Here is a 23,433-nt window from a genome sequence, read left to right on the forward strand (position 1 = left end):
CAGCAGTCCCTCCAGGATCTGTGGAGCTCTGGGGCTCGGCAGTCCCTCCAGGATCTCTGGATCTCTGGAGCTCAGCAGTCCCTCCAGGATCTCTGGAGCTCTGGGGCTCGGCAGTCCCTCCAGGATCTCTGGAGCTTAGCAGTGGCTCCAGGAGCTCTGGATCTCTGGGACTCAGCAGTGACTCTGGGAGCTGGGTCAGCTCTGGATCTCTGGAGCTCAGCAGTGACTCTGGGATCTCTGAAGCTCAGCAGTGACTCTGTGAGCTCTGGAGCTTGGCAGTCACTCCAGGAGCTCTGGATCTCTGGAGCACAGCAGTCACTCTGGGTCTCTGGAGCTCAGCAGTGACTCCAGGAACTCTGGATCTCTGGAGCTCAGCAGTGACTCTGGGATCTCTGGAGCTTGGCAGTCACTCCAGGAGCTCTGGATCTCTGGAGCTCAGCAGTCCCTCCAGGATCTCTGGAGCTGTGCCCAGCAGCGCCTCGGGAGCCAGCCCAGCCCCGTGCCGTGCTGCTGTGTGTTTTGGGTGGTGGTGGTGGTCGTGGTGGCGGGTTTGGTTGATGCTCCACTAATCCGCATGCCTCTTTGCTGGTTCCTGTCCTAACAGGGGGTGTCGTTTGATCAAGCCAATAATCTGCTGATTGAACCTGCTCGCATTGAGGAGGAAGAGGTCTGTACCACTCCTACTGTTCTCTCTCTGCCAAAAATCATCCAGCTGCTTGATTTGCTTCCCAGCCTCACCCGTTGTTGTAGGGGGAGCTCTGATCTCTCTGGGCCAAGCGGCTTCTGGACCTGGCTGATCACAAACACCGTGATTGTTTCCTCCTTGCTTTCCCCTTTTCCTCCTTTCCCGTCCTCGAGGTGAGAGTGGCTGCTGCAGAGCAGGAGTGAGGTGGAAATGGGGCTGAGGTGGGAAGTCCAGCTCCTGTTTGCTGTGTGTTGGAGAGGTGTCAGTGCCCTTGTGCAGGCTGGAGTCCCAGGAGCTGGCAGCACAGTGCTCCTGCCCTGGAGCCTGCATGGAGACCTCCCACAGGACAGGCAGACCCGTGTGCTACCTGGCAGTGGTGGCTCTGCTGTTCCCTCAGGTGTAAAACAGATTTTTCTTGGTTTTGGAGTTAGATTTTCCATGAGGGAGGTGAGAAATCCTTTCCATGCAGGCAGAACATGAGCTGGCTCAGGTGTGGTCTCCTGTTAGTGCATCCTGGAGATTTCTCCATCTTCATCTCTGAAAACCACATTGGTATTTCTTGCATTTCTCTTTTAATCTTCTGGTCCTGGAGGTCTTTTCCAGCCTGGATGATTCTGTGGTTCCTGGGTGTGTCTGGTTGGAGGCCCCAGGCTGGCTCTGGTGCCCCTCAGCACAGATCTGCTCTGTCCTCTGAGGAGGGGACAGGGTTGTGCAGCTCCCAAGGAGCAGCTGTAGAGATCCCCAGATCTGGCTGGAGTCACCCAAGGGCAGGCCAGCTTTGGGAAGCTGATTTGGAGCACTTGATTGTCCTACAGCTCTGGGGAGTGCTCAGCAAGGAGCCCAGGTTGCTGCAAGCCCTGACCAGCCTGTCCTTGAGCATTTCCAAAAGGCATCAGCCTGCTGCTTCCAGGGATGGTTCCTTGGGAAGGATCAGTGGGATGGTGGTGCTGAGCAGAACAGTTTGAATTTATGATACTGCTGTCACATTCCTTACAGAATTTAATACAGCCCTGAGAGAAGAGGGGGCTGCTGATTCCTGATAGTGTGATAGGGTTTGTTTAATCCTAAACCATCACTGAGCTGGAGACTGATCCTGTTGGAGCAGGACCAGCTCCTGCCAGCACCCAAGGTCAGGTGCACCCAGAGCTGCTGCTGCTGATGGAGCTGAGGGGGCTCTGCTGCAGCAGAACAGCTTTGTTAATAAAGTTAAAGCTAGCACTTTGTTAAAGTGTGTGATAGCCCGTGGTGGATGCCTGCTGCATTCCAGGGCTGGCTCTGTTCCAGTGCTGTCTCCATGCCCATCTGCCTTGCAGGAATGGCTGTACTGGGATGTGCAGGGACAGAAGGAGCTGCCTTTCCACTCCCTGGGAAGGAGAGAAGGTTCCAAAGGTGCTGGAGTGTCTTCTCTGCTGCTCAGGTGTCACATCCTGCTGCTCTGCAGTCAGGAGCGAGTCAGGTCTTCTCCTTGGAGGAGCCTCATCCTGTGGAAACTGCTCAGGAATTCCCCATTTGTGTTGGGATGCCAGCCTCAAGCCTGGCACCAGCAGCAGGTGTGGCAGAACAGCCTGGTCCTGGAGCACCCTGAGCTCAAGGGATCAGTTTGGGAAAGGCTCCACAGGCAGTGGAGAGCACTGGGATGTGCTGGGAGCCATCCTGAGCTCAAGGGATCGGTTTGGGAAAGGCTCCACAGGCTGTGGGAGCACTGGGATGTGCTGGGAGCACCTTGAGCTCAAGGGATCAGTTTGGGAAAGGCTCCACAGGCAGTGGGAGCACTGGGATGTGCTGGAGCCATCCTGAGCTCAAGGGATCAGTTTGGGAAAGGCTCCACAGGCAGTGGGAGCACTGGGATGTACTGGGAGCCATCCTGAGCTCGAGGGATCAGTTTGGGAAAGACTCCACAGGCAGTGGGAGCACTGAGAGCCATCCAGTGCCTCCTGGAGCATCTTGAGCTCGAGGGATCAGTTTGGAAAGACTCCACAGGCTGTGGGAGCACTGGGATGTACTGGGAGCCATCCTGAGCTCAAGGGATCAGTTTGGGAAAGGCTCCACAGGCTGTGGGAGCACTGGGATGTGCTGGGAGCCATCCTGAGCTCGAGGGATCAGTTTGGGAAAGACTCCACAGGCAGTGGGAGCACTGAGAGCCATCCAGTGCCTCCTGGAGCATCTTGAGCTCGAGGGATCAGTTTGGAAAGACTCCACAGGCTGTGGGAGCACTGGGATGTACTGGGAGCCATCCTGAGCTCAAGGGATCAGTTTGGGAAAGGCTCCACAGGCTGTGGGAGCACTGGGATGTGCTGGAGCCATCCTGAGCTCAAGGGATCAGTTTGGAAAGGTTCCACAGGCAGTGGGAGCACTGGGATGTGCTGGAGACGTCCTGACCTCAAGGGATCAGTTTGGGAAAGGCTCCACAGGCAGTGGGAGCACTGGGATGTGCTGGAGCCATCCTGAGCTCAAGGGATCAGTTTGGGAAAGTCCAGCACAGCAGTGAGGAGCACTGGGATGTGCTGGAGCCATCCTGGCCCTCTGTGTGGGGCTGCTCTTTGCTCTTCCCCTTGCTCTGGTTTTGCATTTACAGGGTGTGTGCTCATCAGGCCGTTGTCAGACTTGGAATTCTTATGTAGCACATTTGGTTTTCCCACAATGTGGCCCATAGATTTGAAACCTGGCAAAGTTTGGTGAGCCTGTTGTGTAGGGCAGGAGGGGTCATGTAACCTGTGTTTGCTCACCTGGCTTGACTGGAACATGAGTGGAGTCTTTTTGGTGTTAAAAAAAAATACAGCACTCCCGTTTCTCTTGTTTCATTTTTAAGATGATCAAAGTTCTATTGAGCGAAGAAAAACGTTCCATATTTTCTGTTTTAGTTCGCCTGGCTTTTAATTTGTTGACATCAAAATGTTTTTTATGACCTTTTCCTACTGGTTTGGAGGGTCCTCAGTGTTTTTATAGAACCATGGAATGGCTTGGGTTAAAGGGACCTTTCAAATGCCACCCAGTGCCACCCCTGCCATTGGCAGGGGAACCTTCCACTCTCCCAGGGGCTCCAAGCCCTTTCCAACCTGGCCTGGAAAACTTCCAGGGGTGGGGCAAACACAGCTGCTCTGGGCACCTGGGGCTGTTCTGCCACCTTTCCCTGCCATGACTTCTGGTTTGGAGGGGCTTTGTGAGGTTGAGGGGCTGTTTGTGACATTGAGGGGATCTTGTGATCTCCTCCTGCATGTACAGCTTCACCTCTGGACCTGTGTTAGGGCACAGTTTGGACACAAGTCACCCCCAAAGTGTCAGAGATTGAGGATGGATGGGGGGTGAGGATGGATGGGGGTTCTGATGGATGGGGGTTAGGATAGATGGGGTTGCTGCTTGCTCACCATCACTGGTCCTTGTCCCAACTGGAAGTTTTGTCTGACCCAGAGTTCTCTGAGGACCCAGGAGCAGAGTGGGGATGATTCCTCACACAAATGCAGCCCCGTGGGCAGTTTCCTTCCCTGCTCCAGGGGTGGGGCAGGATCATTTTGGCTCTGCTCTGTCACTCAATCATCCTGTTGGCTTTCACAAGGGGACAGAGCAGGGAGCAGCAGAAAGTGACTGATGGAGAGAAGAGTTTAAACACAGTGCTCACAACAAATCCAGTTCTCATTTCTGGTGCCCTGTGTGTGGCAGATGTGGGCTTGGCTGCTTGGTCCCAGGGTTTTTACAGGAGTCAGGCATGACAACAATCCCTGTAGAAATCCCAGGGCTGAAGCATTTGCCTGCCTTAGAACTGGTCCCTGTTTGCTGCAGCATGTCCTGTCCATGGAGCAGAGCAGGAGCTCCCAGAAAGCTCCAGGACACTGCACTGGGAACAATCCCAGCTTGGGATGGGGCCAGACTGGGGCAGGATGGCATTTCTGGAAGATAGAATCTAACTGAGAAAGGGATGGCTCGACTCAGGAACAAAGCTGAGATTGCAAGGGAGATAGCAGGTGAGTTGGGGGATAACAGGTGAGTTGGGGGATAACAACAGATGAGTTGGGAGAAGTGCTCAAATCAAATCTCCTCCCATGACTGGCAGCCCAGCACTGCTCTGGTTAATGAGTCAGTCAAAGTTTTTGTTAAATACAGATTATTAAATGCAGATTGTTTCATCCTCTTACACAGTGTGTGCGCACACATCCTCCAGGGAGAACCCTGAAAATTTCTCCATGTTTCTGCTTCTGGAGTGATTACAAACCTTACTTTTAGTCTGTGTCATTTTAGTTCATTGTTTTCATTGCATTTTATCCTGTTCAGTATCCTCCCTGCTGGCTGACTCCCTGCCTGTCTTTGGTGTGATTCTATGGACACCACTCCTGGCTTCTCCCAGCCTTCCTTTGGCTGGACTAGAGAGCCCCAGTTCCTCTGGTGTTCCCTGGCAAGAGGGATTTCCATTTATTCCCTGCTTCTTCCACCTGATCCACCTGAGCTCAGGTTTGGTGACTGTAGAGAACATGAGAGAGTTTATCACTAAATTCCATTTGTTTTTCCATTTCCAGTATGGCAGTTCCTGTTCCTGGATGGGAATTCTCTTTAGCCACCCTTGTTCATACCTTTATTGCACCTTTTGCTTTTCTTCTGTGTCCTTCAGGACTTGGGGAGGTTTGGCCTCCACACAAGGTGCACTTGGAGGTGTCTCTGCCAGCGTTCTAAAGCAGCTGATGCCAGGTTTAGTGAAAGTTTTCTGTGTATTCCACTGTTCCTTGGATAAATGCTGTCCTCCTGCAAGGGCTGCCCTTAGCAGCACAGCACTGAAGTGGATTTTAGGAGAGTTGTGAACCCCCCAGTCTTTACAGTCTTGTAATTGTACATTGAATGATGGGCAAAACAGACCTTTAGGAAAGTCTGAACTTGCTGGGCTGAGCAGAGTCTCCAGTGGAATTGTATAGTGGAAAATACAGTGCAAGAAAATGACTGCTCCAAGGATTTCACCACAAAAGAAGGGTCAATAAAAAGAGAAATAAAAGTTCTGTGGTGCTGAAGAGATGGAATAGAATGTGCTCCAGTGTCAGCTGTTCCAGCTGAATCCAGGTGTAGGTTTTTGTCCTGTTCCTGGCTCTGAAATGGTTTGAGGATTGTTGACTTTGGACAATGTTGTTTTGCTTCTCTTTGAGCATTTGAGTGTTTTAATTTCCAGAAAACTCCTCTCCTGCATTCCATAGTTTGGCCAGGCTGGATTCTCTTCTTTTTCTATTTCTGTGCCCCAAAGCTGTGGTGAGAAGGAAGTAGCAGGTTCCTAAATCCCAGTGTGTGGAGTTCTTGAATTCAGTAACTGGAATCATAAACCAGCCCAGCTGAAGGAACCTTGAAAGGTTTTGGGGAAGGAGCCTGGGTGGAGTTATCAGCACCCCCTCACACCCAGGGCTGTGACTCAGCACCTCCCTGTGCAGCTTGTCCCAGGGAAGGATTGTTTGCACTGCAATCCAGGATGAAGTCATTCCTTAATTTAGACACACAGCAGTGCTCCTGCTGTGGGTGTGAGTCTGTGTGGCCATGGCACAGCTCTGGCAGGAGCCCCACAGGATCCCTGAGCACTCCATGGCTCTGCAGAGCCTCGGGTTTCATTTGTGTGACCATAATTCATGTTCTAAACAGGCATCCTTGCTTCCCTCCCTTTGGGACAGTGTGCTCACTGTCCCTGAGTCTCCTGGGGGAGCAGAACAGCACCCTGGGCATGGCAGATCCCTGTCCTGTCTGTCCCAGTGGGGCTGTGACAGTCCCTGTCCCGTCTGTCCCAGTGGGGCTGTGACAGTCCCTGTCCCATCTGTCCCAGTGGGGCTGTGACAGTCCCTGTCCTGTCTGTCCCCAGTGGGGCTGTGACAGTCCCTGTCCCTGTCTGTCCCAGTGGGGCTGTGACAGTCCCTGTCCCTGTCCTGTCTGTCCCCAGTGGGGCTGTGACAGTCCCTGTCCCGTCTGTCCCCAGTGGGGCTGTGACAATCCCTGTCCTGTCTGTCCCAGTGGGGCTGTGACAATCCCTGTCCCTGTCCCATCTGTCCCCAGTGGGGCTGTGACAGTCCCTGTCCCATCTGTCTCAGTGGGGCTGTGACAGTCCCTGTCCCTGTCCCATCTGTCCCCAGTGGGGCTGTGACAGTCCCTGTCCTGTCTGTCCCAGTGGGGCTGTGACAATCCCTGTCCCTGTCCCAGTGTTCCTGTCACCAGTGGGGCTGTTACAGTCCCTGTCTTGTCTGTCCCCACCGGGGCTGTGACAGTCCCTGTCCCTGTCCCAGTGCTGCTGTCAAAGCTCTCGTTTGTGGTTCTCTGCCTTGCCTTGGTTTTGTGGAGGTATTTTGGGGCTCTGTGCCCTCCAGGTGCCCTTTCCTTTGAGAGCTAAACCCCTTGGAGCAGTGGAGGGAATAAATGAGAGCCAGGAAACCTCCAGCCCACGTCCAGGGGCTGCTCTGCTGCCAGGGCTGTTTTCCTTCAGTTCCTTTTCCAGGCTCTGAGGTTAATTTAGCTCCCAGCAGTCACACAGCAATGTCCCCTCTCCCTTTTGCTCTCTGGTATTCTCAGCCTGTCTCCTTGTCCCTGTGAGCTGTCACTGACCAAAGGCAGACAGATTTAGCTCTTCTCATCTTTCCTACTCAGTCAGTGCCTCCAGCTCCTGCTCTTCCATGTCCCAGCTGGGTGCACACAAGGGGAACAGAACCCCAGAGTTATTGAGGTTAGAAAAGACATCCAGGGATTCCTTGAACACCTCCAGGGCTGGTGGCTCTGCCAATGCCTGGTGCCCCTTTCTGGGAAGAAATTCTTCCTGATGTCCAAGCTGAACTGTGAGGCTGTGCTGTGGCAGGTATGAAGGGACAAGTTGTGTGGTGTTACACTGGTGAAGGTGTGTGAGAGCAAGGTGACAGCAGCTGGGGGGCCCAGAGCTCAGCAGGACAGGGGATCCTGGCTCTGCTGGGTGCTCAGCTCCTGGCACGCTCTGCATCCACATTTCTGGGCTGTTCCTGCCCACGTGTGAGGCACCATGGAGCTGCCATTCGCGGTTTTGTCTGATCTCTCCCATTCCTGTCATACATTTCAGTCCCACAGAATCTAGTGGCAGTAAATTCTGTAATTTACTTGAGCTTTATATCAAAAACCATTGTTTAAGCCTGCCACTGATACTTCATTTGGTATCTTATCGAGTTCCCTTGAATATCCCTAATTCTTTTGTGATTACAAACATGGAACAATCATCTCCTATAAATTTATTACTGGCATGAAAAGATAAAAAGGGTTCTGTCCCAGCCTTCCCTCATAAAGAATTATTTCAGTTCTGTCTACTTTAGAGGAAGGCCATGCCTGATGCATTTGACAGAGCCCAAATTCTTGTTTCTCTCCCAGTGGCTCTTACCTGGTACCTGTCCAGCACACCTGTACCAGCACTGGGTGTCTTGGGAGGTTCCATGTTCTGCACAAGTCTGCTTAGGGAATCTTCATCAGCCAGGTCTGGAGTCTTCTCAGAATGAAACAGTTTGAGTGTTGAGAGACCTGGTTTTCACAGAATTCAACCTTTTGTGTGCCTGGTAAGAGCCAGGTGTGTTCATCGCCCTCTGGAATGGTGCCTGGATGAGGAGCTGGGGGTCACAGGCATCGTTCTGTGCAGCCTCAGTCCATCAGCACAGTCTAAGGGTAAAAAAAGCCCAGGATTTTGGAAATGCTCTGTAAGCATCTCAGGAAAATGTTGGGACTCTTGAACAGACAAGTTGTCTGGTCCTTTTGATTTTTGAGAAGGTTGTTGATGATATTTAATGGATTCTTCAGCTGCTGTTGAAGTGGGACCCCTCACCTTCATGTGGCACCCTCATCACACATCTCTCCAACAGCAATCCAAATTATTTATTGCAGTGTTCATTTCCTGTGTCAGTGTGACAGTCTCAGATGTGAGATTGGACACTGAGTGTCAGGGAATGAGTGAAGTTGGAAAATACCTTGAAGAGCAGCAAGTCCAATCCTCCACCCAGCACCATGTTCATCACTAAACCATGTCCTCAGCTACCATACCCACATGTTTTTTGAACACTGCCAGATATCAGAATTCCATACCAGGGCTGGACAGCCATTTACAGGAAGGAATTTTCCCAGTATCCCACCTGAACCACTCCTGGCACAGCTTGAGGCTGTTTGTCCTTCCCTTGTTCCCTGGGAGCAAAGCCTGACCCCCACCTTGTTCCTCCTTCCTGTCAGGGGGCTGTAGAGACTGAGAAGGTCCCTCCTGAGCCTCCTTTTCTCCAGCTGAACCCCCCCAGGTTGCCCCAGCTGCTCCTGGTGCTCCACACCTTTCCCCAGCTCTGTTCCTGGACTTGCTGGTGCCCCTCAAAGTCTTTTTTGCCATTCCATGATTCTGTGTTAAACAGCAGTTGCACCAAAAACCAGATGAAAACTGGGTTGGGGTGGCCCTGGTTCGTGTTTGTTGTTCCCCAGGAGGCACAGAGCCACAGGCAGGACTGAGGGGAAGGGATGGAAAGGGTTCCTGGTGGGAGCCCAGGGAAAGGATCAGCTCAGAGCTGGTGTGGCAACTTTTCCATTTTCCCATTTTTCCCCCTGGCACTGCAGCTTTTTCATTTTCCCACTTTTCCCCAGCACTGTCTGTGCAGGGCTGGATTCCTGCTGAGGAACTGGCAGCGTGGTGCACTCTCCAGGAAGGTTTGTCCTTTCTGCAGAGGAAGAAGCAGCACAGGTCAGAGCTTTGGGGGGGAACACAAAGAGTGAAACACCAGTGAAGTCCATGTCAGGAGCAGGGTGAGGAGGGAGCTGAGCTGGCCATTTAATTCAAGCCCCTTTGCTGCAGTTGTGTCAGTATTTTTAATCTGGCCTGTTTTCTCCTTGGTGTTTTGTACACTGATGGGCAGAAGGTTCTTCCCCCTCAGGCCAGTTGCCTTTTCTGGCAGGTTTCCCCATGTTTGTGCACTGGTTTGCTGAATGTGTGAAATCCAGGGGTTTGTGGCATGTCTGTCTGTTAGTTTACAGCATCAGCTTCCCATGCAGCAGTGACACCAGACAGTCCTGTCATTGTCCAAAATCATGGTCCTGGCCAGTGGATTTGGGCACTAAGCAGAGCCATCAGGTGTCTTCCTGGAAATACCAGGGTCCTGCTGCCGCACCAAGACCTGGTTTTCCATCATCCTTTTGTGTTGCATGTAGAATTACACAATTTCCTGATCACCAGGATCATCAAGTCCAGCTCCTGGCCCTGCACAGAACAACCCCAGAACTCCTCCCATGTGCCTGAGAGCGTTGTCTGAATGCTCCTTGAACAATTCAGATGTGACTCTTCAGAGCATCTCTGGAGTCCCGTGGGTCTGGGTGGAAAAACCTGGGGTTTGTAATTGGTTCCTAACAGACATGGTCATGCAGGAAGCATTTCTCAGGTCAGGAGCTGGTTTGAGTTGGGCTACCTTGGACATGGTGCTGTCTCATCACAGCCCCATTTCTGTCTTGCTGGGGTATTCCAGAACTTGGGATTTCTCTGGCTCTTGGACCAGAGACAGTGAACTGATGTAGGTGTAGACTCAGGGATTTCCCTGGAAGATCCCAGAGTGTTCTCCTTTGCTGTTAGCTGGGTGGCAGAGGAGCTGGCAGAGCACCTCACTTTGTTCCACATTTCCTGCAGAGTTTTTTTTGTTTGGTTTTCGCTTTAAACTTAGCAGAATATGGAGCTCCGCAATGGTTGTGTCATTGCAAGAGTGAAACAGAGTTGGAAGTGGGAAGGAAGGTGAACTCCTGCTTCCTTTGCTGGCCATGTGGAGCTGGCACTGACACTTGACATCTCTGCAGCAGCCTCTCTCCATCCTGGGCTTGGTTTCCAAAGAGGAAATGCCCAATGGAGGACAGCAAATCTGGTTCTCTAGAGGAGTCTGTGCTCGTTTCTGTCCTTACCTCAGCAGCCTTGGTCCTTGGCCCTGAGAGAGCCCTGTCTGTCCTGTCCCTTTCCCTGGATCCATGCTCCCTGTCTTCCTTCTCGTGTTGTGCATTGTGAATGGTTCATGCTGGTGTCCTTGGAAGAAACAGCTGCTGGCATAGCTGGGGATGTGGAGGGGGGAGGCAGGAAGGAGATTTGTGATTGCTCAGAGGGAGGCAGAGGAGCTGGGCAGAGCAGATGGGCGTTTTGGAGTTGTGTGTTGATTTCCATCAATGCAACAAAGCCAAGCGTCCATGCAGAGTATTCTGGACAAGGTGCTGGGGTGACCTGGAATGGCCAGTGGCTGATGGAAGGACACCCAGAGGGAGCCCCATGCCAGAGCCAGGCTGGGCTGTGAGCGCTGTCCCTGTTCTGTGCCAGTCCCAGTCCCAGTTCTGACCAGTGCCAGCCCCTGGCTGCCCAGTTTGCTTCGTGCTGGAATCCCCTCCTGCTGTGTCCATCGGGAGAGAGCTGACTGTGGGGTCAGCACCCAGCTCTGGGAGGGGATTTGTGTGTTCCACGTGTTGTGGTGGTGGTGCCTCTGGGGTGTGAGTGCCAGGGGTCACCCACAGGTGCCATGAACACCACAGGTGCCACCACAGGTGCCAGGTGCCTCGGAGCTGTGTTTGATGACAAGAGCCGTGCCTGTGGGTGCCCTGGCCCATGACCACTGTCCCTTTGCTTGCAGCTCACCCTGACCATCGTGCGGCAGACGGGGGGGCTGGGCATCAGCATCGCGGGGGGCAAGGGCTCCACGCCCTATAAGGGGGATGACGAGGTAAGAGGGTGAGAGCTGTGGGAGCCGTGTCCCCTGCCGTCCCCTGCTCTGGGGACTGCAGCTCGGCTGTCCCCGCGTGGGGCCGGGTGGGAGCAGCCCTGGATCCCCCAAAGCCGGGGCTGGCGAGTGGAGCAGAGCCCTGGCCCTGGAGCAGGGTGGTGTGGCTGGGGCAGCCGTGGGGACAGGGGGATCCTTCCTGCCCAGCTGTGTCCTGCCACAGGGCGTGGTGGCATCGGCTGTGGCGTGCCAGCTCCGTTGGGAGAGGGTTAAGTGTCACTCCTGGTCCTGTGTCTCACCTGGGGCAGCCCTGCAGTGGGGTTTCTGTCACCTGGGGCAGCCCTGCCATGGGGTTTCTGTCACCTTGGGGCAGCCCTGCCATGGGGTTTCTGTCACCTGGGGCAGCCCTGCCATGGGGTTTCTGTCACCTTGGGGCAGCCCTGCCATGGGGTTTCTGTCACCTGGGGCAGCCCTGCAGTGGGGTTTCCGTCACCTTGGGGCAGCTCTGCAGTGGGGTTTCTGTCCCTCTGTCACCTTGGGGCAGCCCTGCCGTGGGGTTTCTGTCACCTGGGGCAGCCCTGCAGTGGGGTTTCTGTCCCTCTTTCATTTTGGGGCACCTCTGCAGTGGGGTTTCTGTCCCTCTGTCACTTTGGGACAGCCCTGCAGTGGGGTTTCTGTCCCTCTGTCACCTTGGGGCAGCCCTGCCATGGGGTTTCTGTCCCTCTGTCACCTTGGGGCAGCCCTGCCGTGGGGTTTCTGTCCCTCTGTCACCTTGGGGCAGCCCTGCCGTGGGGTTTCTGTCCCCCTGTCACCTTGGGGCAGCCCTGCAGTGAGATTTCTGTCCCTTTGTCACTTTGGGGCAGCCCTGCCATGGGGTTTCTGTCCCTCTGTCACCTGGGGCAGCACTACCATGGGGTTCCTGTCCCTCTGTCACCTTGGGGCAGCCCTGCCATGGGGTTCCTGTCCCTCTGTCACCTTGGGGCAGCCCTGCTGTGGGGTTTCTGTCCCTCTGTCACTTTTGGGCAGCCCTACCATGGGGTTTCTGTCCCTTTGTCACCTTGGGGCAGCCCTGCCATGGGGTTTCTGTTCCCTTTTCCCAACTCCTGAGGAGGGTGATGTGGTTGCCGTGTTCCCCTCACTCTGGGCTCAGGACTGGCCAGGATCTGGAGCTCAGGGGGCTGAGGGGTCTCTGCACTCCGAGGGTGGGGAGTGGGCTCCCATATAAGAGATGTTCTGTTTGCAGGGCATCTTCATTTCCCGTGTGTCTGAGGAGGGTCCCGCAGCTCGCGCAGGGGTCCGTGTTGGTGACAAGCTCCTGGAGGTAAGGACTCGACCCCTGGGACAAAACAAATGCTTCTGATAAGCTGGAGTGGATTTCCATCACACATTTTAGACCAAACTAACCATTAGGAGATCTGCAAGAGCTAAACAAAGTCCCTTTGGCTCAGAGATTGTTGTTTAGTTTATGTTACCATGAACCTTTACTGCTTTCTGAGCTCCTGCATTTGCTCTGGCCCAGCTCTGAGGTGCTGTGTGACCCAGCTGGGAGGAAATCCATCCCCAGCATACCCGGACGGGCAGAAGTGAACCCTGTAAAATAACTTCTCACCCAGGGAGCCAGCCAGGGGAATTGGCAGGGTGCAAGGGACCTTAAATGTCACCTCCACTAGCCCGGGTGGCTCCAAGCCCGTCCAGGCCAGGGATGCCAGACCCTGGGCCTGCTCACCTGGCTGTCCCTTGGATGTCACACTCCAGGTGTGAGACGTGTGTGGGGTTTGGGGCTCTGTGTGTGAGGTTTGGGGCTCTGTGTGTGAGGTTTGGGGCTCTGTGTGTGAGGTTTGGGGCTCTGTGTTTGAGGTTTGGGGCTCTGTGTGTGAGGTTTGGGGCTCTGTGTGTGAGGTTTGGGGCTCTGTGTGTGAGGTTTGGGGTGTGTGTGTGAGGTTTGGGGCTCTGTGTGTGAGGTTTGGGACTCTGTGTGTGGGGTTTGGGGTCGTGTGTGAGTTTGGGGCCGTGTGTGAGTTTGGGGTGTGTGTGAGGTTTGGGGCTCTGTGTGTGGGGTTTGGAGCTCTGTGTGTGAGGTTTGGGGTGTGTGAGTGTGGGGCAGTGTGTGAGTTTGGGGCCATGTGTGAGTTTGGGGCCGTGTGTGAGGTTTGGGGCCGTGTGTGTGAGGTTTGGGGTGCGTGAGGTTTGGGGCTCTGTGTGTGAGGTTTGGGGCCGTGTGTGGGGTTTGGGGCCATGTGTGAGGTTTGGGGCCGTGTGTGAGTTTGGGGCCGTGTGTGAGGTTTGGGGTGCGTGAGGTTTGGGGCTCTGTGTGTGGGGTTTGGGGCTCTGTGTGTGAGGTTTGGGGTGTGTGTGAGGTTTGGGGCCGTGTGTGAGGTTTGGGACGTGTGTGAGGTTTGGGACGTGTGTGAGGTTTGGGGCTCTGTGTGTGAGGTTTGGGGCCGTGTGTGAGGTTTCGGACAATGTGTGAGGTTTGGGACGTGTGTGAGTTTGGGGCCGTGGCTGAGGTTTGGGGCCGTGTGTGAGTTTGGGGCCGTGGCTGAGGTTTGGGGCTGTGTGTGAGGCTTGGGACGTGTGTGAGTTTGGGGCCATGTGTGAGTTTGGGGCCATGTGTGAGTTTGGGGCCGTGTGTGAGGTTTGGGGCCGTGTGTGTGAGGTTTGGGGCCATGTGTGTGAGGTTTGGGGCCATGTGTGTGAGGTTTGGGGCCATGTGTGTGAGGTTTGGGGTGTGTGTGAGTTTGGGGCTCTGTGTGATTTTGGGGCTCTGTATCAGTTTATGCCCTGTGTGATTTTGAGGCCTGTCCTGTCCCCAGGTGAACGGCGTGTCCCTGCACTGTACCAAGCACCATGTGTGGGGTTCAGGCTGTGTGTGAGGGATGGCTCTGTGTGATTTTTGGGGCTCTGTGTGATTTTGAGGCTCTGTGTGATTTTGGGGCCTGTCCCTCTCTGTCCCCAGGTGAACGGCGTGTCCCTGCACTGTGCCGAGCACCACGTGGCCGTGGAGGCGCTGCGGGGCTCGGGCAGCTCGGTGTCCATGACGGTGCTGCGGGAGCGGATGGTGGAGCCCGAGAACGCCATCACCGTGACCCCGCTGCGGCCCGAGGACGATTACAGCCCGCGGGAGCGGCGCGGGGGGCTGCGCTTCCCCGAGAGCCCCGAGCCCGCGCCGGCCACCGAGCGCTTCTCCACCTGCCTCATGCGCAACGAGAAGGGCCTGGGCTTCAGCATCGCGGGGGGCAAGGGCTCCACTCCGTACCGGGCTGGGGACACGGTCAGTCCTGGTCCCAGACCTTCCCCATCCTGGGTTTGTGGCCCTGGCGCTCTCTGAGAGCCGGCTGTTCTGAAGTGGGGAATCATGGAATTCCAGCGTGGTTTGGGTTTGGAGGGACCCTTGTCATGGCCAGGTTCCGCTGTCCCAGGTTGCTCCAAGCCCTGCCTGGCATGGCCTGGAACACTTTCAGGGATGGCCACAGCTTATCTGGGCACCCTGTGCCAGGGCCAAAACACCCTCTGAGGGAACAATTCCCTCCCAGTATCCCATCTGACCCTGCCATTCTCCCTCATGCTGTCACTCCAGGCCCTTGTCCCAAGTCCCTGTCCCTCTTTTTTATAGACAGAGGTGGGGCTGGGGCTCCCAGTCCCTGCCAGTGACATCCAATCCCCCTGCTGCCCTCTTGGCACAGATTCCAGGCTCGGGGCCACAGGAGGGCTTTGCTGCCGGGGGCTCTGGGAGCAGAGGGTTTGTGTGGAGTGGGGAGCACACGGGAAGGGCAGGGGAGAGGACTGGGACCTGCCTGGTGCCTGGGAACGGGTTTGGAGAGCCAGGCTCAGGTGGGGGAAAGCCCGGGCTGCTCTGACCTTCCTGACTGTGCCCCAGGGGATCTTCATCTCCCGGATTGCAGAGGGTGGTGCAGCCCACCGGGATGGGATCCTGCACGTCGGAGACCGAGTCATCTCGGTGAGTGTGTGTGCAGGGCAGGGGCTGGCGGCTCCACGCCCTGCCTCGTGCAGGGGCTGCTGCTCTGTTACTGGAGCTGGGTTTTGGGGCTCCTTTTGTCAGCTCCTGAGCTGCTGGGAGAGCATTTCACTTGGGTGGTTCTGCCCTGTCTGATGGTGGGTGCAGTTACACCTCACCTTCCCCAGGTGCTTTATGGAAGTGCTGTCCCAGGAATGGCATGGAGGGAGGGGACAGGGCAGCACTGCCCCAGCCTGGTGTCCCTCTGGAGCCTGGGGGGCAGCTGGGGCTCGGCCAGGGGAGGGGGGGAGCCCCCTGGGGCACAGTGGGGCTGCAGGGTCACCTGCTGGAGCAGGAGGAGCTGCCCAGGGGTGCTGTGGAGCAGTGCAGGGGTACCTCAGCGCTTCACCCGGAGCTCTCCCGTCCTGTCCGTGCGGATCTCACTGCTCTCACCTCGTGTCTCTGCCTCCTGGTCCTCGCTGCCCTCCTTGGGAGCCTCTCCCGAGCCCTTGCATGCTGCTCTGAGGGAATCCTGCAGACCCTGCTGCTGGTGGTGGGTTTCTGGCCCAGCTGCTGTGGTAAGAGCACGTGTTACCACAGCGCTGGCGTGAGTAAACACTGATACAGCCTCGTCAGTGCTGGCTTCTGTCTGCTCTATCCCTGGGCTGGGGCTGTCTTTATTTGCTCAGGATAACATGTCAGTGGAGCTTGGGCCCAGGTCTGACACTGTAGTCCTGGCAGGAAGCTTGAACTGGGATAGCATCTCTCCCTCCCTTCTAGTGCTCCCCACTCCCCAGAATCAAGCCCTGACCCTGATTGATGCCAGACAGACTGAATTATTTTGGATTTGCTCATGTTTTGATGCTGCATGGGACAGAGGCAGTTCTGGGGCCCATCATTTGGGGTGTGAAACAAGGAGACACAAAATCTTAGAACAGATTCAAAGTCAAACCTGTCTCTACCCTGCTTCAGCAGCTCTATTTATATCCATGGGCAGCTTCATAGGAAAAGCAGATCTAATTCCCTAGTAATAGCTTGCAGTGGATTCCTTTTGGGATGTGTGAGCTCAGGGCTTACAGAGCTGGGACCTCTGCCAGATTTTGACATGGCTGTCGTTATTCCTGAGTGGGGTCCCCCTGGTTACCTGTGCTGAGGTGTGTGTGACCATCCAGGTTTGGTGCTGAAGCTCAGATCCTGTGCTCACCAGTGATGAGTGCAGGAACACGTCACCTTTCAGGAGAGCACTCACCAGGACTCCCAGAGCTGCTTACCACACTCCTTGGAAGCAGCAATTCCATTTTTATTGGAAAGCTTCCACGGTGCTGTGGTTTCTAGGGGTGCAGGTTACCTGTACCTGCATGGGGAAGGGGAGGAACCTCGCTGAGTACAGGGCTCTTGGGTCCCACAGGCAGGATCCATTTCCAAAGCTGTGGTCTCCTGGTCATGCTCAGCTCTCACTCTGCTAAAGAATTCTGTTTTCCTAAGAAAATGAATACAGTACAGCTCCCTGCTCTTCCCCTGTGCTGCAAATCCTCCTGGACTTGTACTCAGGAGAGCTGGGATTGCTCCTTTGCCTTAGGGGAGCTTTGGGCACAGGGATTGAAGAGCCCAGCTGAGTTAACAGCCCTCAACGTGCCCCAGGGACTGCCACTCCCTGCCCAGTGTTATGTCTCTTGGGAGTCATTCTGGGAGGAATGCTGGAGACCTGGAGCTGTGGAGTGGGAATGTAGCAGGGAGAGTGCAGGATTGGGAGCAGTTCCTAAGGGCAGCTAATGTTTCTGGGATGGGGCTGGGAAGGAAACTGGTTGTGAGGAGATTTAGGATAGTGGTGGGTGACACATGAAGTCCTGATGACGCAGTGTGACCCCTCAGAGAATTGCCAGGATAACAGAATTCCCTGGCACGCAGGGAAAGGACAGACACTGCCCTTCCCCATGGCTCTCACTGCATGGCTGGCCTTGGTCTCTGGCTAGGTGAAGGCCATGGAAAATGAGCTGCCCCAAAGTGGGTGGCCACCAGGGTTGCCAGGTAGTGCAGAGTTTTGGGCGAGATGCCCCAAGAGCTCTGACATTTGGGACACCTCTGGCTCCTGGAGTCCTGTGCCACGTCCCTGCTCCAGGGAGGCACCACTGTGCCCTTCTGGTCCCACCCCATCTGCCCTCTCATCCTGCCAGGGCCAGGAAAAGGCAGGGATGTGAGAAATGGGAGTGGGTCCTGCTGCAGCAGGTCTGTGTGTGCAGCACCATCGCAGTGCCACAGGGTCAGGGCAGGGCTTGGATCATCTACAGATCCTCTTGTTCCCACTCAGTGAGCATGGCTGGCCTTGGTCTGCTGATGGAACCAAAGAGCCAGGTCTGTCCTGCATGCTGCCTTTGTTTCCCATCAGAGCACCCAGGGAATCCTCCCAGGACAGGACAGGACAGGGCTGCTGCTTTCCCTGCTGCCACCATGAGTGGTGCAGACACAGCTCACAGAGGAGGGGACAGTGCCTTCACAGGGCACACCTGAGCACAGGCAGGGCAGGAACAGCAGCAGCTTCTCCCTGGTGCTGCCCTCTGGCTCGTGGGGATGCAGCTTGCTGCTGGGAGGTGCACACATCCTCCCTCACTCCCGGAAATGCTCCTGTCTGCAGCTCTCCTGCCTCCTGCCAGGTGTTCCAGGCTCTCTGGTCAGAGCCAAGCCTTTCATCCAGCTTCTGGGACACCTCTTGAGCCTTCCCACCTTTTGGATTCCTGCTTGCTGGCTAGTCCAGCTTGAATTTTACCAGTACAGAACAGAACGTGAGCAGAGTGAACTGGCACAGTAAATGCAGAGTGTGGGGAGAAGGCAGAGCAGATGTGGACTCAGGCCCAGACCAGCACTGACCAGCAGCCTCTGTTCTCCCCTGTATTTCCCCGTGCTTGTTCCTCACCTCCAGTCCTCTTCCTGTTCTGCTGACTGTCCCATAATAAGTGCTGCATATTCCCACAACACTTCCTTCAAGCTTCCTGCAGCCACCTGGCCTTTCCTGCAGGAGGTGTGCTGATACACCCCTTGTAATCTCCGTTTCTCTGCCAGGTTTGGCTGCACTTCTCTAACCTGGGTGACTCCTGGGGGTGATTGCTTTTGGTGGCTGCTTTAAGGATCCACAGGGAGTGTCTGAGCTTGTGTCTGTCACTAAGGGCTATGCACCTGTGTGGTTCAGTTGTTACCTCTCCTGCCACTGCCCAGGTGCCTCTCATGTGCCAGCTGCTGCCTTGGCATCCTTGTGGGTCATGCCAGAGGTGTCCCTGTGGGGACAGTGCTCTCAGCAGAGGGGACACTGTGGAGTCCCCAGGACAGTGCAGGATCCCCCCCTGTCCTAAGGGGATCTGGACCCCCAGCTGTGGGTGGGATGGGGTAGGTGGGGTGAGTGCTGGGAGGGTCTGGACAAAGCCCTGGCACGCCCTGCAGGTCAGCTTAGTCCAGAAAAGGCTCTCTGGGAAGGAGCAGGGCAGTAACAATGGCATTTCTGGGAATCAGGCAGGGGGAGTTGGGCTGCAAAGCCCAGCAGCTGTGACTGTTACAGTCACATTGTTATTTCATGAGCTGATCAAAGCCCATCTTGGCAGCTCCTTTTTCATGTCCTCGTCTTTCATTTTGGAAAGCTTTTCCAGAACCTAATTGCTAGAAACTTTTAATTTTCAGCTTCCTCTTTTTCCTGTCGAGTTTTGTTGTTTTGGCTGTGTTCTCCCAGCTCAGCTCTCCTCAGGTTTCTGCCCCTTGTGCATCCATGAACAGTCACATCCTTTCCAGTCCTTTGACTTTGTAGGGAGGCAGATTTAAATGTTAGTTCTGTAGGAAAGGCTCTGTCCTTTCAGCTCTCTCTGTGCCTGGGGTCACTTTTAATGCCTTAGAGCTGGCACCTCCCCCAGGCTGCCATGACCTTGCCCAGCATGGGCAGGCAGTGGCACAGTGACCAGTGACAGGTCCTGGCACCCACAAATGGTGCCTGCAGTGTCTGTGTGGGGGCTTTGGGTGGCTAAAGGGGGCAGCAGGAGCTCAGTGACAATGCCCCAGGTGCTCAGTGACAATGGAGCAGGTACCCAGTGACAATGGAGCAGGAGGAGCTCAGTGACAGTTCAGCAGGAGCTCAGTGACAGTGGAGCAGGAGCTCAGTGACAATGCCCCAGGTGCTCAATGACAATGGAGCAGGAGCTCAGTGACAGTTCAGCAGGAGCTCAGTGACAGTTCAGCAGGAGCTCAGTGACAATGCAGCAGGTGCTCAGTGACAGTGCCCCAGGTGCTTGTGTTGTGCCATTGCTGCTGACAATCCCTGGTTTTGCCTCTCCCACGGTGAGACATTTGGCTGTGGGAGGTGGAACACCACACCTGGCCTGCGTGGTCCCCTGGAGCACCACTGAGAGGTGTGCAGGGAACGTGGGCAAGGGGCAGGAAAGCTGAGCAGGAAGGGAATTGGGCTCCGTGGGAAGGAGCAGGTGCCTGTCCCCGTGCCAGGTCGGAGGGAGCTGGGAGAGGTGCGAGGAGCTGTGGGGCACAGGCTTTGAGTGGGGCTGTGTGCCAGCAGCACAGGGCTCCCAGGGGCTCCCAGGGCTGCCAGGGGCTCGCTCTGACGCCGCCTTTGCGGGTCCTTCTAGATCAATGGGGTAGACATGACAGAAGCCAGGCATGATCAGGCCGTAGCGCTGCTTACCGCGGCCTCCCCCACCATCGTGCTGCTGGTCGAGCGAGAGGGCGCGGAGCAGCCCGGCCAGGCGGGCTCGCCCCGGGGCCGCATGCACTCGCCCCCGCCCCCCGGGCCCGGGGACAGCCAGAGCCCCGCCGAGGAGATGCCTGCACCGCCGAGGAACCCCCTGTGCAAAGGGCTGGAGGATCAGTACCCCATCGAGGTGAGCCTGCCCTTGGGCTGGGACACTGCTGGGTCTGTCTGAAGGATTGGTGTTGGGATGGGAACACTGCAGTGCTGGATTCTGTCTGAAGGATCAGTGCTGGGGTGGGGACACTGCAGTGCTGGGATGGGGACACTGCAGTGCTGGATTCTGTCTGAAGGATCAGTGCTGGGATGGGGACACTGCTGGGCTACCAGGGCCTGGAGATGGCATCATGGAAAGGCTTGGGCTTGGGGTGGAGGGGACCTGGAAGCCCAGCCAGACCCACCCCTGCTATGGGCAGAGACACCTTTCACTACCCCTTGGACACCTTCCACTACCCCAGGGATATCCCACTCTCACAGGGATATCCCATTCTCACAGGGACACCTTCCACTATCCCAGGGATATCCCACTCTCACAGGGACATCCCACTCTCACAGGGACACCTTCCCCTGCCCCAGGTTGCTCCAAGCCCTGTCCAACCTGGCCTTGGGCACTTCCAGGGATGGAGCAGCCACAGCTTCTCTGGGCACCCAGTGCCTCCCCACCCTCACAGGAAGGATTTCTCCCCAGTGTCCATCTAACCCTGCCCACTCTCAGGGGTTCCCCTGGTGTTCCCTTCATCCAGGTCCAAAATCCCTCTCCAGCTCTCTTGGAGCCCCACATTAGCTGTTCTCCAGGTTGCAGAATCCCACATGGGGAGCCCCTTGTCAGTGTCTGTGCTCTGTATGTGATATCCTGGATTGCCTTTGACGCTGCCTCTTGTTCCCTTAAGGAAATCCACCTGGTCAAAGCAGGTGGTCCCCTGGGCCTCAGCATCGTGGGAGGCAGTGACCATTCCAGCCATCCCTTCGGGATTCACGAGCCAGGTGTCTTCATCTCCAAGGTAGAGTCCCAGGAGAGCTGCTCTGAGTGCTCCTGGTTATTGGGATTAGGGTGAAGGATTTTGGTGTGAGTCCAGCTGTACAGGATGGATTTGTGAAATAAGGGCACAGGAGAGGGATGTGTGAAGGGTGGTTTGTGCTGGATGTGCTGCTGCTGGAGCCATCTGAGGGCATGTGAAAGCCTCAAACCTGTATAATCCGTGCTGAACCCTTTGGAAGGATCCCAGTTAGCTTTTTGAAATTACTGAGTTCATATTGGCTTTAATGAGTCCTGGGAAGATGCTGGCACTGCAGAAAGCCAGTCATTACTGGGAAAGTGCTGATGGGCTGAGTGTGACTGCTGGGGCACCCAGAGCTGCTCTGCTGCACTCAGGCCAGTGTCCTTTGATCCCACGCTCCCATTCCAGGGGTGACATCAGCTCATGCCATCCAGGGACAGCACACAGGCTCTGGCCACTGGCTACAGCCCATTCCCTCACAGTCCTGCCCATCCACACTCACTGGGATAGGGATGCTGGACAGGACATCCCTGCTGAGCCCTTTCTTTTGTCACTTGGAGATGCTGAACCTGACTCCTGGCACCTGTGGCTGGGTTCTCACCTTGCCAAGGGCTGTTTGGAATTCTAAGAGTGGTGCCTGCCAGGTCACATGCCCGTGGTTTTCCTTGCAGTGCATCAGCAGGTCAATGGGGCAGCATCTGCTCTTCTCCAAGCCTGCCTAACTCTTTCCCACCATCCCTGCTTGCCCACGTGCTCAGAGATTTCACCCTTTCCTTGCTGATTTTTATTTCACCAGGAACACAGGTTTGGTTATTTGTTCAGACCCTGTGTAGCTCTCAGGAGCTCCTGTAGAGCACTGGGTGAGGAGTGGTGCTGCCAGTCCTGGTTACAGTCACAGGCAAAAGGATGGCAACACTGGCACAGGATTGGTTCAGATTAAATTGGAATATGAGAGTAATGTATGGAATAGCACTTCAAAGCACACCCCACTTCACTCTTTGCCAGTGTTCCCACTATCAGCTCTGCAGACAGGAGTCAGGACAGGCCTGCAGGGTTGGAGCATGCCCAGGGATATCTCCAGGGATGGAGGATGGATCCCTGCTGGAGCTGTGGGTGTCTCCCCAGGTGATCCCGCGGGGGCTGGCGTCGCGCAGCGGGCTGCGCGTGGGGGACAGGATCCTGGAGGTGAACGGCATCGACCTGCGGCACGCCACGCACCAGGAGGCCGTGAACGCCCTGCTGGCCAACGGGCAGGAGCTCAGCATGCTGGTGCGCAGGGACCCGCCGCCCCCCGGCATGCAGGTGGGTGCTGAGGGAGGGGTTTGGGGGGATCCAGTGCCAGGAGTGAGCAGGGACCCTGCTGGGACACTGAGTGAGGGGTTTGGGGGGATCCAGTGCCAGGAGTGAGCAGGGACCCTCCTGGGATACTGAGGGAGGGGTTTGGGGGGAATCCAGCACCAGGAGTGAGCAGGGACCTGCCTGGGATACTGAATGAGGGGTCTGGGGGGAATCCAGTGCCAGGAGTCAGCAGGGATCCTGCTGGGATACTGAGTGAGGGGTTTGGGGAGATCCAGCACCAGGAGTGAGCAGGGACCCTGCTGGGATAGTGAGGGAGGGGTCTGGGGGGAATCCAGCACCAGGAGTGAGCAGGGACCCTGCTGGGATACTGAGGGAGGGGTTTGGGGGAATCCAGTACCAGGAGTGAGCAGGGACCTTCCTGGGATGCTGAGGGAGGGGTTTGGGGGGAATCCAACAGCCAGGAGTGAGCAGGGACCCTGCTGGGATACTGAGAGAGGGGTTTGGGGGAATCCAACAGCCAGGAGTGAGCAGGGACCCTCCTGGGATACTGAGGGAGGGCTGGGGGGGGATCCAGCACCAGGAGTGAGCAGGGACCTGCCTGGGATACTGAGGGAGGGGTCTGGGGGGAATCCAACAGCCAGGAATGAACAGGGACCCTGCTGGGATACTGAATGAGGGGTCTGGGGGGAATCCAGTACCAGGAGTGAGCAGGGACCCTGCTGGGATACTGAGGGAGGGGTTTGGGGGGATCCAGTGCCAGGAGTGAGCAGGGACCCTGCTGGGATACTGAGGGAGGGGTCTGGGGGGAATCCAACAGCCAGGAATGAACAGGGACCCTGCTGGGATACTGAGTGAGGGGTTTGGGGGGAATCCAGCACCAGGAGTGAGCAGGGACCCTGCTGGGATATTGAGGGAGGGGTTTGGGGGAATCCAGTGCCAGGAGTGAGCAGGGACCCTGCTGGGATACTGAGGGAGGGGTCTGGGGGGATCCAGCACCAGGAGTGAGCAGGGACCCTGCTGGGATACTGAGGGAGGGGTTTGGGGGGATCCAGCACCAGGAGTGAGCAGGGACCCTCCTGGGATACTGAGGGAGG

The 23,433-nt window shown here is 56.1% G+C and overlaps 1 protein-coding gene across 15 annotated transcripts in view; it reads left to right on the forward strand.

Moving 5' to 3' along the window:
• SCRIB (scribble planar cell polarity protein) overlaps nt 1–23,433 on the forward strand; it is a 94,126-nt gene that overhangs the window by 32,892 nt on the left and 37,801 nt on the right. For all 15 annotated transcript variants that reach the window (XM_033086660.1, XM_033086975.1, XM_033087046.1 and 12 more), the window contains 8 exons: nt 605–667; nt 11,266–11,355; nt 12,596–12,673; nt 14,309–14,623; nt 15,230–15,310; nt 19,924–20,175; nt 20,933–21,043; nt 22,166–22,342. In XM_033086660.1, the coding sequence (XP_032942551.1) occupies nt 605–667; nt 11,266–11,355; nt 12,596–12,673; nt 14,309–14,623; nt 15,230–15,310; nt 19,924–20,175; nt 20,933–21,043; nt 22,166–22,342 (1,167 nt within the window). The remainder of the gene's footprint in view (nt 1–604; nt 668–11,265; nt 11,356–12,595; nt 12,674–14,308; nt 14,624–15,229; nt 15,311–19,923; nt 20,176–20,932; nt 21,044–22,165; nt 22,343–23,433) is intronic.

Source organism: Catharus ustulatus, chromosome 1, assembly GCF_009819885.2.
Source record: "Catharus ustulatus isolate bCatUst1 chromosome 1, bCatUst1.pri.v2, whole genome shotgun sequence".
NCBI classification, from domain to species: Eukaryota; Metazoa; Chordata; class Aves; order Passeriformes; family Turdidae; genus Catharus; species Catharus ustulatus.